The sequence below is a fragment of the Sarcophilus harrisii genome, chromosome 1 (genome assembly GCF_902635505.1).
Source record: "Sarcophilus harrisii chromosome 1, mSarHar1.11, whole genome shotgun sequence".
Taxonomy (NCBI): domain Eukaryota; kingdom Metazoa; phylum Chordata; class Mammalia; order Dasyuromorphia; family Dasyuridae; genus Sarcophilus; species Sarcophilus harrisii.
In genome coordinates this window covers 172,033,688-172,047,733 of record NC_045426.1, presented here as the reverse complement: position 1 = coordinate 172,047,733, position 14,046 = coordinate 172,033,688, and the positions used below count along the sequence as shown (strand labels likewise).

Below are 14,046 nucleotides of genomic sequence, written 5' to 3'. Positions count from 1 at the left end.
TGAATAAAAATAATCCTTAACCTCAAGAACCTTAAAATGTAGTAAAGAGATAAAATACCAGCATTTTAAAAAATGGTTTAATTTATGAAATAACACAAGCATTTCCATAAAATAGTAGAATTTTAAATAGATGATTGCATGTGAAACTACAAATCTATTATGTACAACTTGCTCTTCTTTTAAGATATATAATAAAGTTATTATGTAATTTTTTTCTTCCCTTCCTCCAAAAGATGGCTACATTAGACACAAATATGGATGCATGTATATAACATGTTTATATACACACACATATACATATACAACACAAATATATATCAAATATGTTATATGTAACAAATATTTGTATAAAAATATGTATAATATATGTAAAATCATTCTATACATACTTTTACTTGTTACTTCTTTCTCTGGATACACAGTGTCTTCCTTCATATGTCCTTTGTAGTTAATTTAGGTATTTATAATAGTCAAAATGACTCGGTTACTCAGTTGTTCTTAAAACAATATTGCTGTTACTGTATAAAATGCTCTTTTGGGTCTGTTCATTTCATTCTTTATTATAAAATAATAAATTATATATATATATATATAATATTATAATCAGATAGTATATTTATATATATGCTTATAAACTAGCATTTATAATCATAAAGCACTTTATTACATGGTAAATGCTTTAGAGTTATAAAACTAAAGTGCAAGAATGAAGGTTGTTGTCAGTAATGTGCATTGGGAAAAATAACTAGTGGCCCTTTCTTGACAGCAAGGATGATGATGATGATGATAATGATGATGATGATGGTGATGACAAAATAATGATGATAAAAAAAAACTAGCATTAAGAAAGCACTTTACAAATATGACCTCAATTGATTGTCCCAAACACCCTGGATAGGGAGCCAGTAAAGATTTTGAGCAGAACAATAATAGGACTAAATGTAGTATAAGAATAATCTATTACTAGGGTTGGATGATCCCAGATGACAGTGAGAAATCTGCTCATTTCTTCTGCAACAACTTGCCATCTTTACTATACAACCTGCTGCTTAAACCTTTTTATATTCACATGAGTGATGCAGTACTGACAGACTTCCAGATCAAGATAGGAATTGACTTTTAACCTCATTCACTTCTAAATAACATTTGCCCATGTGGAATTTAGTGAGAAATTACAAGAAATGAGTGATACAACAGAGGGTCTGCATTATATTTCTTTGAGTCATTAATGATATAGTTATCCAGAATTCCTAACTCTACATTAAAGAGGTTGTTTCTGTTCTTGAAAATCTATGTTACTTCTTCCATATCCCCATGTATTTTTTCCCTCATGGGCAATGTACCTCTTTACAAGTAAGGAGTTTTAAAATGGGTGCTATATAGCTTCCTAAGGAGATGCCATGGAATTTTTTTTGCTATCTTTTTCATTTCTGAATTCTGTTATTTTCACTACAGTCATAACCTCATTAGTGATATCTGATTTTGCCATTTTGTGACATTTAATGTGTATATTGCAGAATTCCTCTGGGGCTATTTAAAGCAAGGGTGGGGAATCTTTGTTCCATAAAAGGTCACCGGCCTATAGAAAAAAATCAATCTGGTTCCATTTACAAAAAATTACTTAATTTTGGTTTTATTTTTGTTAGAGAACAGTAAAATGTTCAACTCACTGATCTCTTAAATTAAGAACAGGAAATATAAAACTTTATTCAATAAGGATAACAAATATTGAAAGTACATAAATGAATGAATGAAGCCTTTATTAAACCCTTACTATGTGCAAAACACAATGCTAGTGTTGAAAATAAAAATAGAAAAGTACGGTAACCACTTCTTGCAAGGAACTCACATTCTGTTGATGAGACAACAAATATAGGTTTTAGTTGCAAATCAGATAAAAAAATCCCATAGTCCTTAGTGTGGGCAGCAGTAAAGCAGATATTAATGTCTCTTTTTAAATGTTATTTTTATTGATAAAATAATATTAATTTCTGATGCAGAAACTATTATCAGTGCTAGGGACTTTAGTGGCAAGAACTTTCCTTTCTGGGTCTTTGCTAGCTGTGGCTGTGGCCCCTAAAGAAACAGTCACCACACTACATCTCCACAGGACTTGCTTCCCAATATGATGGCCAAGGACAGTGGGCTAGAAGCATTACTATTCTCAAGCTTCTTGGGTTCAGGGTTCTAGGCTGTCTCTATTAGAGTCTGAGAAGAGATAGTGAAAAAGGTAGCAACAGAAATTGCCCAATGCATTATGCCTCCTGTCTCTTAAGAGACTCCATCTCCCCTCTGGGTCACAATTGGTTGACAGTTGGTGGCGATGGCTATCCACTGAAATTGTTTTCCCAGTTGATGACTATGAGGACTGAGTTGAAAGGAGGGCTAGAGGTCTGGGAAATGCTCCCATTCTCAGGGCTCTTGTGATTATCTGAATTTTGGCTGGATGATGGATGGATGGATGATGAATATCTTCCACAAAAGTATCACACTGGTGGCTCTTCCTGGTATAGATATGACCTTGACATATTAAAGATTATTCCAGGAAAGCATGAAGTCTAGCAGCTCTTACTTCCCAAGATAAACAGACTTCAGGGATATACTCAGTGATACCCTATATATTTCTGACATAAAATGACTAGTCATAGTAATTCTGAAGACGTGCATGACTAATTTAGTCACAGGCGATAAATTATTAGCCACAGAAACTCTAGAAGACAGTTTACTAAAAGAAGGACTGCAATTTATTTTTGTGGAAAGAGCAAGTATATTAATGAAATTACAGATCCTTGAAATATTAAATAAAATATATATTCACCTCAGGCCTTACTTTTATAATTTCATTTTAAAATAAATCTGTTATTTTATTCTTATTTACCTGTGAGATTATCACCTCCTTGAGGGCTGAACTGTGTCTTGTTTTAAGGAAGAAGCCACTGGTTCTCCTGTGGCTAGAAAAGTATCTCCTCCCACTCCCTAAATCCCTGAGTTTTAGAGGCACACTTTGTCAAAGTGAGTAGGATTTCCCCTTTCTCCTGCTCTGTATACTCTACTCTCTAATCAGCTTAATCCTGTACATTTCTAGAGAATTTTGTTCTCTTCTTCTAATATGCCCTCAGGAATTCATGAGCTAGCCCAGTTAAAATCAGAGAATAGTGAATACAAAATGAAGGGGGTGATGAGGGAACATTCTATCATTAGGTTATAGTGAGTAAGGACAAGAAAAATATAAAGGGAGAGATATGAGAGAGAAAAAGACTTTCTATATGGAGTTTTAAAAATGTCATTTCTCCATAACACAATATAAACACCTTAAGGGAAAAAACTGTGTTGTGTTTCTATATTTATCCCTAGCATTGTGCTTGTACACAGTAAGTGCTTAATAAATATTCATTGAATTGAATTCAATTAAATCTTATAGCATAACAAAAGAATTGAGACAAATTTAGGCCTGAGAAAGACCTCAATTTAGAAAGTCAAAGGTCATCTATTATATCCTGGGACATCTCTGAACATCTTGATTTATATCCTGCCCCTGGATTCTGATGTTTCTGGAGGAGAGAATGTGGCTGAGGACTTTGCTCAGTTCTGCCTCACTTAAATCCAATTCAGACACATCGCACTTGTGATGTTATTAGTCCTCCTTGGGGATGAGGGACAAACCACAACAATAACATAAACCAGACCTAAGTCAACTAGCAAATATTCAAAATGTAATAGATATTTCTGAGCTATTTTTATACTCAGTAGCTCTTCACAGCCTTTTTCCTGAGGCTAAGGTAGTATTCTGAGCAGATGGCTTAGGATGCTTGGGGTTAGGGGTGGGATGTCATGGTGAAATTAGGGCTTTTATTCTTTTGCTGTTAACCTTAATTTATCATGCATGGACATGGTCACCAGTATCTCACCATTCAAGACACTACTGCTTTGTAGCCCATAGACTCTGTTGAATGTGTATAAACTTCAGATCTAACATTAACCATACTAGACAACTGACATTTGACTTTTTCTCACTAGGGTTGGACAGATCATCATTATCAAAGCTAAAGTCATCAGAGCATTCACCACCAGCATGGAGGTAAGAAATTCTATGGTCTAATCCAATTCAAAAGGAATTATGATGGAAAATGCTACACACATCCAGAGAAAGAACTGATGGAGTCTGAATCTCTATTGAAGCATACTATTTTCACTTTGGGTTTTGTATGTGTGTGTTTCCTTTTGTTCTGTTTCTTCTTTCACAGCATGACTAATGTAGAAATATATTCAACATGATTGTACATGTATAACCTATATGAAATTACTTGCCCTCTTGGAGAAGGGAGAGGAGAGGAAATTTTGGAACTCAAAATTTTTACATGTAATTGGGGGAAATAAAATACTATTTACATTTTTTAAAAGTTCTAATTGTCTCACTCTTCATAGGTTCTTTTCTTATTCTTCTTACTGCATGAAGAGAGATATCTTTACTATAATACATTTGCTACCAGAGCTTGGAAAATCCAAAAGATAAACTGCCCTGACAGGCATTCTCACAGATTCTAATGAACCAGATCATCTCTATTTTATGTTAAAATCATCTGTCTTTCATAAAGCAAGAAATAAAAGAATTATATGCACAAAGGGTAGTGGGACTGTTCCTTTTTTCATAGACTTTCTATAAAGCAGGAGAGTCTCATTCTCTGTCTCCCCAAGTTAACTTGATCTTGCTCTCCCTTCCCTTTCTCACCTTCCTTATGCAGATTAGAAACCCTTGAATGTCTGAAAAGCAAAGTAACTAATCAAAAAGATATTTCTACGACCTTAAAGGGTTTAGTTTTTATCAGATATTGCAACTGCAAAATTCTATGGATCATTCAAAGCTTCTGACAGCTCCTTTTAAAATACCCCACGTTGAATGATGATTTTTCTTTGTTTTTGTTGGTGCCTGTCATTTCATTAGTTTAGGGAACTATCTCCACTAATAAAGATAGATTGGCAACTGTTCTGCAAATTATGGTCTTAGGGAATTGCTTGGGACTTTGAGAAGTTACATAACTTATTCCACATGGTACACCTAATATGTATATGTGTATGTATACACACACACACACACACACATATATATCTTAGGAGTATGACTTGAACCCTCATCTTCCTAAATTCAAAATTAATTCTCTATCTACTAGGGGGCAATGCTTCTCTGTCCTGGGCATGCTGATATAGCCCCATTATTTGTGATATTTTGGTCTGTTTTTGATGCCTCCATCAGCTTTTGGGCCATAAGTCTTCATGGAACTGGTTGAGGAATAGCTAAACCAAGGTTATGATTTGCATTGATGTATCTATACCCTTTCACCCAGTTTCCATTGTTACCATCGATCTATATTTGTGTGTCAATTGACCTTGGAATAAAACTAAGTTAGTCATTTGAGAGGAAGGTCAGGGAAGAAGGGATCTTGATCTATTTCCCAATACTCCTGAGGTTTTGTTTTGTTTTTTAAATTTAATTGATTGGTTTTTTCGAGACTGGGTGTCCCTGTATCATCGAGACTGAGATTTCATAAGCCACTCACAGGCCTGATCCCACTACTGATCAGCATGAGCGCTTTATCCAAATCCATTTCTGACCTGGTTTGGTTTGCCCTCTTTAGACATTGTGGAAACCCTCTGTTCCTCTAAGAACTTGTACTAGATTTCGTGCAGAGGCATGGATTGGCTTTAGCCCCCTGTGACTCAGCACTCCTGAGCTCAAGAGATCCACTAGCTTCAGTACTCCAACCCCGAGTAATAGAGATTACAGGCTTGTGTCACCATTCCAAGCCTGTTTTTCTTTTAAATAAATTCCTGCTAATCTTATTTTCTTCTCATTTCACCTGGTTGTTTCTTTCCCTTTTGATCTGTTTTTTCTTGTGCAGCAAGATAATTGTATAAATATGTTTACATATATTGGATTTAACATGTATTTTAACATGTATAACATATATTGGATTGCTTGCCATCTAGGGGAGAGAGTAGGGGAAAGGAGAGGAACATTTGAAGCACAAGGTTATGCAAGGATCAATGTTGGAAAATTATCCATGCATATGTTTTGAAAATAAAAAGCTTTAATAAAAATTAAAAAAAAAAAAAAGTTGTCAGAAGCTTTGAATGCTCCATAGAATATTGCAGTTGCAATGTCCAGTAAAACTAAACCCCTTAATGTGACAGATATATAATTTGAATAGTTACTTTGCTTTTCAGAGATTCAAGGGCTTCTAGTCTTCATATGGAAAGCAAGAAAGGAAAGGTAGAACAGGTTTAAATTAAGCTAAAGGAGACAGAGGATGAGACTCTCCTGCTTTGCAGGAAGTCCATAAAAAAGGGGGAGTTCCTCTATCATCTGTGCATATATTTCTTTTACTTGGTGTATGAAAGACAAATGATTTCAGCATAACATAGATTTCTGGTTGATTAGGGATTCTGGTTAGTTGAATTTTGGTTAATCAAAGATTTTAAAGTATAATTAGTATTAATGAATCCAGTAATTTGAAAGGAAAACTATAATACTTACTGGATTTGTATATGATGATGGCACCAGAATGAGTGGCCATCATTTGTAACTAATGAAATTGTACCTCCACTGAACAACGAGCCTACTGCTCCCATAATTCTGCAGACATATAAGGTTGCACATGCGGAGTTGCCAAGAAGTAGTTCTTATTAACTAGAACCCAGACATTTCATGTTTCTGCCCTCACCTTTGTCCAGTTTATGCCTGAGGAGCTGTTTTTACAATCTTCAGACCCAGGAATAATCAATCTCTTTGTATCATATCTCACAAAAAATGTCTTGCCCTTCTGCTGCTAGTGTCTTATAAACTAAAACAAGACAAGTATCTCACAAGTGATTTAGAGAAATAACTACATATTCGTCAGTGAACTACGCTATTGGACATATTTGCAAGTGAAGATGAGAACAGTTGCTTTGTTTTTCTTTTTTTGAATGCTTTAGTATAATACTGAATATAGTCAGTGCTTAATAAATGTTTATTGATTGATAGGTACTAAAGTTCTCTTTCTTTTCATTTTAGATTGGCATTAAAGTCATAGTACAAGATACATTTACCAGATCTCAGAAACTTGTTAGTGTGGCATTTTCTACGTTTGTTGCTAAACCAGTTGGAAAAGAAAAGGTAAATTATCTCATTCAAGAAAAACCTGGTATGTAAACTCAAAGATGTATTCACAAACTGAATTGCTATTTTTAGTCCATCATCATTCCTACTAAGATATGTATCTTCATTATTTGTCAGTATTCTAAAATGATACTTAGCCAGTAGAATTTCTTTAACCAGACAGCAAAATAGCACTTGGCAGTTTATGGAAGAGGCAGAAAAAAGCCTTGTATTTTAAAGATATGAAGGTCATACCTGGCTTTCAAAAAATATTGCTTACTGGTTTGGTCATTTCTCATGGCTCTATAACTCAAAACTGATTCTTTTTTTAAAAGTAAGAGCAATTTAGTAAGCAGTTTCGTGTTATGGTCCAATCATTTTTGATACCTTAAGGAAAAAAAAAACAGTCCAAGTTGCTGAGTTACTGAAGTTTAAAAATAAGCTCCTAGGCATGTGTGGTAAATATTCCCATAAAAGAAGCACATAGGCCTAATGTGCCTTCACAGCAGGAGAGCGGGCCGTTGGTACCATGCTGCTCAGGAGGGAGCCTCATCTTTCAGCTGCTGTGGATACACATTTCTACTTACTTGGTTTTCCATTTTTATGGTCAGGTGGGACACAAACATATAGTAAAACCATTTAGATGTTGCCTCTTAAAAATGTTAATTTTTTTCTCTTTCTTATTTAAATCTTTTCGTGTAAAGTTCCCCTTTTTCTAACCTTACTAAAGCTCCCTGGTGCTTTTTCTTCTGTCTTATCCTCCAGGCCCTAATGATTTAAATGTTTCTTTTTTTGAAACCTGTCTCCTGCCTCTGTCTCTGTCCATCTCTTTTAAAATGAACATGGAAAAAGGCACTTCTTTTATGGTACTGGCAAGTGACTACAGCAGGGCTTTACTATATTGTTCTTTCTAATGCATTTCCCCCAAGAAGTCAGGCAAATATCAACCACACAAGAGCACCATTCAGAGTATTTTAGGCTAGCAAAAAAGCCTGGACTTTGAATTCAGAGTATCTGGGGCCAGATCCAGCTCTGGTACTTACCATCTGTGTGACTTTGGGCAAACTATGTGATCAGTTTTTTCAGATATAAAATGGGAATAATCATACATAGTACTTACCTCAAGGGATTGCTCTAAATAGCAAATGGAGTTATGTATACATACATATGCATATAGAAGTGTATGTATACGTTACATACATACATAAACATACATGTATGTATTCAGCAAACTTCAAAATGCCATAAATACCAGCTATTGGGGAGAAAGAGGAAGTGAAAAAGCATTTATTCATTGCTTACTTTGTGCTAGACACTGTACTAAGCATTTTACAAATATAGCTAAGGTAAATCTGTTCATCAAAAGCATTTATTAAGCACCTACTGTATGCCAGGTACTGTGCTAAACACTGGAAATGGAAAGAAAGGCAAAAACACAGTCTCTCCCCTTGATTTGCATAGTCTGCCCTCAAAAAGAATTTATCCTCTAATGGGGGAGACATGTCAATAATTAGGCACTTGATATATATACTCAATATATATACAGAATAGATGGTATTGTCCAGGTGCCCTAGTGCCATCTGATTTAGCTTGGCAGGTCATTTGTAATAAATGGGATACATTTGAGAATGAAATTATCAGTTTTTTGATGAAGTTTGGTTTTATGTTTAAGTCCTGAATATCAGAGAACATCTCTGGACCTAAAGTTCCCTTTGCAGAAGAAATACATGGCAGGAAATGAATGGGAACAGCCTTGGAGCATGGCCCCACCCGCTTACTCAAAATAAGAAATAGTGTCCAGATACTCCATCTTCTGTACCCAGTATGCAAAGAAAAGCAAACACTACTGCCATCAGCTTCTTCCCCTCACTTAACTTTCCCTCCCTAAAATTTACAAAATGGAAGTATATTAAATTAACGCTTAAATCCCATTCAGACTGAACATAAAAAAAAATTGCTTTTAAAATCCTTCTCTTGGAAGTCTGATGATCTGGAATGCTGCCATAATTCTTTGGTTCAGCTAATTCCTTATCTTAAAACATTTAGATATAACCTAACTTTATTTTCCCCTTAGCAAAGTTTCTCTTCATTCACACAACATTGAGGCTGTAAGTGAAAGATCAATGTCCTGGTTTGATCTTAAAGCCCTGCATGAACAGCTACTGTTTTCTGTTCAAATTGATAGTAGGCGTGTTTCAGGCAAAAACTGAAGTGATAAGCTAGGCCCACCCACCTCTCTCAGGCAGGTCAAGATGTGGGGCAAGGCACAACAGCTCTAAACTCATCAAATGTCATAATTGACATTGACATAAATGACATCATTCAGATGTCATAAAAGTTAAGTAGCACTTAACATTATTTAAAAATCTGCAAAAAGACTTTATTAAGTATCTACTATATACAAGGTACTGTACAATACAGTCATTATCTTTTTTTGTCTCTTAAAAAACAGGAATATTTTGTCCATGACAATTATACTCTGTATGCATGGTTTTTATGCCATCCAAACATGATGTGCTCCTAAAGCCTTATCACCCCACTGATGCATTTATATATTAATTTATAGCTCAGCATTTATTTCTAAGAAATTCCAATTCCTTGAAAACTTTTTTTAAAAATCAGAATATTGATTATATTATGAAAACTTTTCAAAATATTTCTTGTGGTAAAAAGAAAAAATTTTCAATTTAAATGCCTTAAGCTAATAACAGTTTATTTAGTATTTTCAGATTATTTACATCTACAAAGATAAAGGAATTAGAGATGAGATTTCATTCCCCTACTTCCATTCTTTTGCATATAGTATTCTTCACATCCAGAATGCTCCCCAGTGTCACTTGCACCTCTTAGAATCCTTGGCTCCTTTCAATAATCAGCTCAGGTACCAGATTTTACATGAGATTCCTTCCCCAGAATTCTTTGTATGTATTTATTTATCCATGTGCATGTTATTTCCCCAAAGTGCTTCAAGAAAGGAGACATTTTTATTTTTATCTCTATAGCTAACTCACTTCTATATAGCTCTTAAGGTTTGAAAAAAAGATACATTGTGTCATTTGATCCTAACAACCCTAAAGGGGGATGTTGCTAATATTGATGTTTTGGTATTATAATCCCCAATTTACAGAAGAAAAAATTGAGAATGAGGGAAACAAATGACTTCCAGCCCAATCATGCAGGTAAGTATTTTTGGAAGGATTTTGAATTCCTATTTTCATGACTCCATGTCCAGTACTTTATTCCTCGTGCTTAGACAGTGCCTAGCATGTAGTCAGTGATTAATAAAATGCATGTTGAGTTTAATTTGACTTAATTTGAAAAAAAATTATGACAAGGTTTTGTCAAGAGTTTGTTATGTAGAGGTTCACCTGAGTAATTCTGAAAGATGATTGAACTTCAGGGGGAAAAAGTGACTCCATGAAACATCACATAGATATGTGCTACAAAAGCAGAAAAAGAAACAATGCCTTCTTTCATGGAGCATATATTTTACTGGGGAAAAAGTATACACAGAAAAAGAAATACAAAATACATTTGAAGGGGAGGAGGGAACTGGTATGAACACTTAGAATGATCAGAACAGGTCTCTTATAGATTATGGTAGGTCCTTAAATTGAACTTTGAAGGGAAGTAGGAATTCTAAGAGCCAGATGAGGAGAGAGAACATGAGGGATAGCCTATGCAAAAAAAAAAAAAAAAAAAAAAAAAAAAAAAAAAATGGAGGTGAGAGATGGAAGGGCTTTCCCAGTTCCTTTCATTCAAAAAGTAATCTAAAAACAAAAAATGAAATTATTTTTAGCCTAAGGCAATTAAATTGGTACCCTCTCCTCAAAGCTGGGAAATAATCTTTATAGGCAGTGTTTCTGATAAAGGCCTTATTTCTAAAATATATAGATAATTGAGTCAAATTTATAAGAATACAAGTCATTTCCTAATTGACAAGTGGTCAAAGAATATGAGCAATTTTCATATGAAGATAGTAAAGCCATCTATAGTCTTATGAAAAAATGTTCTAAATCATTATTGATTAGATGTGAAGCCCGTGTTAGCACCTTGGATATTTTAGAATCAGCCGGAATCAGGATCAGCAAAAGTCCTTGATCTTTTTTCTTTGTGGACATGAATGGAATGGCGATAAGAAGTGAGAGCAATTGCTACACGAATCTGACAGGAGTGACTCTGATTTTCTCACTCCACTCACCAACTCCTCCACCCAATCTTCTATACAACAGATCAAGCCTGCAGTGCAGTGGGCAGGGCCATTTTTTCTCCAAGCATATACTGATAGAGTATTGTCCAATTGGTAATTGGCTTTAAGTGCTCTGACCTCAGTGCATCTGCTCAGAGTTTTCAGCCCATTACAATTAGAGAAATACAAATTAAAACAACTCTAAGATACCACCAGATTGCTTAAGATACCAGGAAAAGATAATGATAAATGTTGGAGGGCATGTGGGAAAACTGGGACACTCATGCTTTGCTAGTGGATTTGTAAACTGATCCAGCCATTCTAATGGAGACAATTTGGAATTATATCGAAAGAGTTATGAAACTGTGCATACTCTTTGATACATCAGTGTCACTATTGGCTCTGTTTCTCAAGAAGATCATAAAGGAGGCAAAATGATCCATATGTGCAAAAATATTTGTAGTAACTCTTTTTGTGGTGACAAGGAATTAGAAACTGAGTGGATGCCCATCAATTGAGAAATGGCTGAATAAGTTGTGATATTTGAATGTAATAGAATATTGTTCTATAAGAAATGACAAGCAGGCTGATTTCAGAAAAGTCTGAAAAGACTCACATGAACTGATACTGAATAAAGTGAGTAGAATCAGGAGAACATTGTACATAGCAACAGCAAGATTATATAATAATCAACTAACTTAGGTTTCTTAGCAATGTGGTGATCCAAGACAATTTCAATAATCTTGAGATGGAAAATGTTGTCTGTAACAAGAAAAAGAAATATGGACACTGAATGCAGATTAATGTGAAGACCAAGTTAGCACCCTGGATACCTTAGAATCAGCCAGAGTCAGGATAAGCAAAAGTCCTTGATCTTTGATCTTTGTCCAAGTGAGAGGAATGGACACAGGAATGTCCTCTTCTTCACTCCCCAGGAATCACACTCCCTTGTCTTACTCCACCTTCTAATTCCTCCTCCAAATCTCTCTATACACCAACAGATCAAGCCAATATAGAATAGTGGGGCAGGCCATTTTCCAATCATATGTTAATAGAGTATTGTCCAAAAAATAATTAGCTTAAGTGCTTGGCTGTCCAAGTGCATCTGTTCAGTTTTAGCCCATTACAGATCAAAGCATACTATTTTCACTTTTTTTTGTTTTTTCTTTCTCATGATTTTTCCCTTTTGTTTTGAGTTTTCTTTTATAACATGACTAATATGAAAAAATGTTTAAAACGATTGCCTGTGTATAACATCAGATTGCTTGCTGTCTTTGGGAGGCAGGGAGGAAAAGAAGGAGAAAAAATTTGGAAACCAAAATCTTATAAAAAGTGAATATTAAAATTATTTTTACACGTAATTGGAAAAAATAAAATGTTATTAAGTGAAAAAAAAAAGAAAAGTGCTCTAAATATTATATCCAAAATCAGGTGTGGCTAAACTATTTAGCAAAATTATTGAAGCTACCCATTTTGGTTTTGTAGATTTGTTTAAAGCCAGTCACCCTTCTGACAGAACAAGATCAAGTGGAGCATGATCTGGCTTCAGAGAGACGGAAAGTCAGACTTCAGCATATGGACACCTTCCAAAGCTTGATGAAGGAGAGCAGCAAATTGGATGGTTAGTAAGCCTGCTTATAGACACCCTGACTGAATGGCTACAAAATGAAGAGTATTATTGAGAAGCCCATGCATTTTCACTTCATATTGCAATTCAACACTCCTAATATAGCTTGATACAGATTTAAATTTAACTGAGAAAAGCTTAATAAAATAAATAAAAATACAACAAAATAAAGATAGCATTACATTTTAAAACCAGGTCAATATATAGCCTCCAGGGATCCTTTTATAGAGATTAGTTTGTTTCTATTTGTCTGTTTCTGCTATAGACTGACTATCCCCCCTTGTTGTAGGCAGAACTGGATTTTCCATTTCAATAAAGCTCATTTGCTCATCTGGTTGGTATTGCTGTCAAATCCAGACTTAATCCACATGGCATCATTTTAAGCTATAGAGTTTCTCCTTTATGTGTAGTATGTCAATTATCTTTTCTTATCTTATCTTTTTTGTATCTATGATAAACCCTAGTTTCCTGTCTACGGATCTCCAAAACTTACTTTTCATTTTATTTGCAGATCTGGAATAACTGATAATGCCTAGAGTCCATAAAGGATCCCTCTTTTATGCCCTATCTATTTACCTCTAGATGCTTATGTTCCAGAAGTAACCTATACAATATTTCAAGGATCTTTTTGGTTTTGTTTATTTGTTCATGACCTCAAAACCATGGGGTTTTCTTGACAAAGACACTGGAGTGGTTTGCGATTTCCTTCTCTAGCCTCTAAGGATTATGAAATCCTTGACTAGAAATTGGAGTCATTAAGAATACTAGTGGTATACACTCCAGAGTATCACTGCTGAAAGAGGAAGATAAGGGTTTCAAAAGAGAAAGAATAAGTTGGGAAGTGAACAGAGACTTTAGCTTTTGAGAGAATAGATTTCCAAGTATTCAGAGAAAGGATATGTAAGATTAAATGGTCTAAAATTCTTCAGGGGAAGTTGTCTGATGAATCTCTCAAAAATGACAGGATACTAAGATAGTTGAGATGAGCAAGACTCAGGAAGCAGTTGCCTAAAGAGGCAGTTGTAGATCTCTAGGGAACAAATAACCAATTTGGTTTAAAAAACTGTAGAATTTGGAAGCACAGACCAGAAACTA

The 14,046-nt window shown here is 34.8% G+C and overlaps 1 protein-coding gene across 1 annotated transcript in view; it reads left to right on the top strand.

The window, feature by feature from the left end:
* ACOT12 (acyl-CoA thioesterase 12) overlaps positions 1-14,046 on the top strand; it is a 70,638-nt gene that overhangs the window by 13,934 nt on the left and 42,658 nt on the right. Inside the window, exons 3-5 of the mRNA XM_003759887.3 lie at positions 4,018-4,078; positions 7,052-7,153; positions 12,810-12,945. Coding sequence (XP_003759935.2) covers positions 4,018-4,078; positions 7,052-7,153; positions 12,810-12,945 — 299 coding nt within the window. The remainder of the gene's footprint in view (positions 1-4,017; positions 4,079-7,051; positions 7,154-12,809; positions 12,946-14,046) is intronic.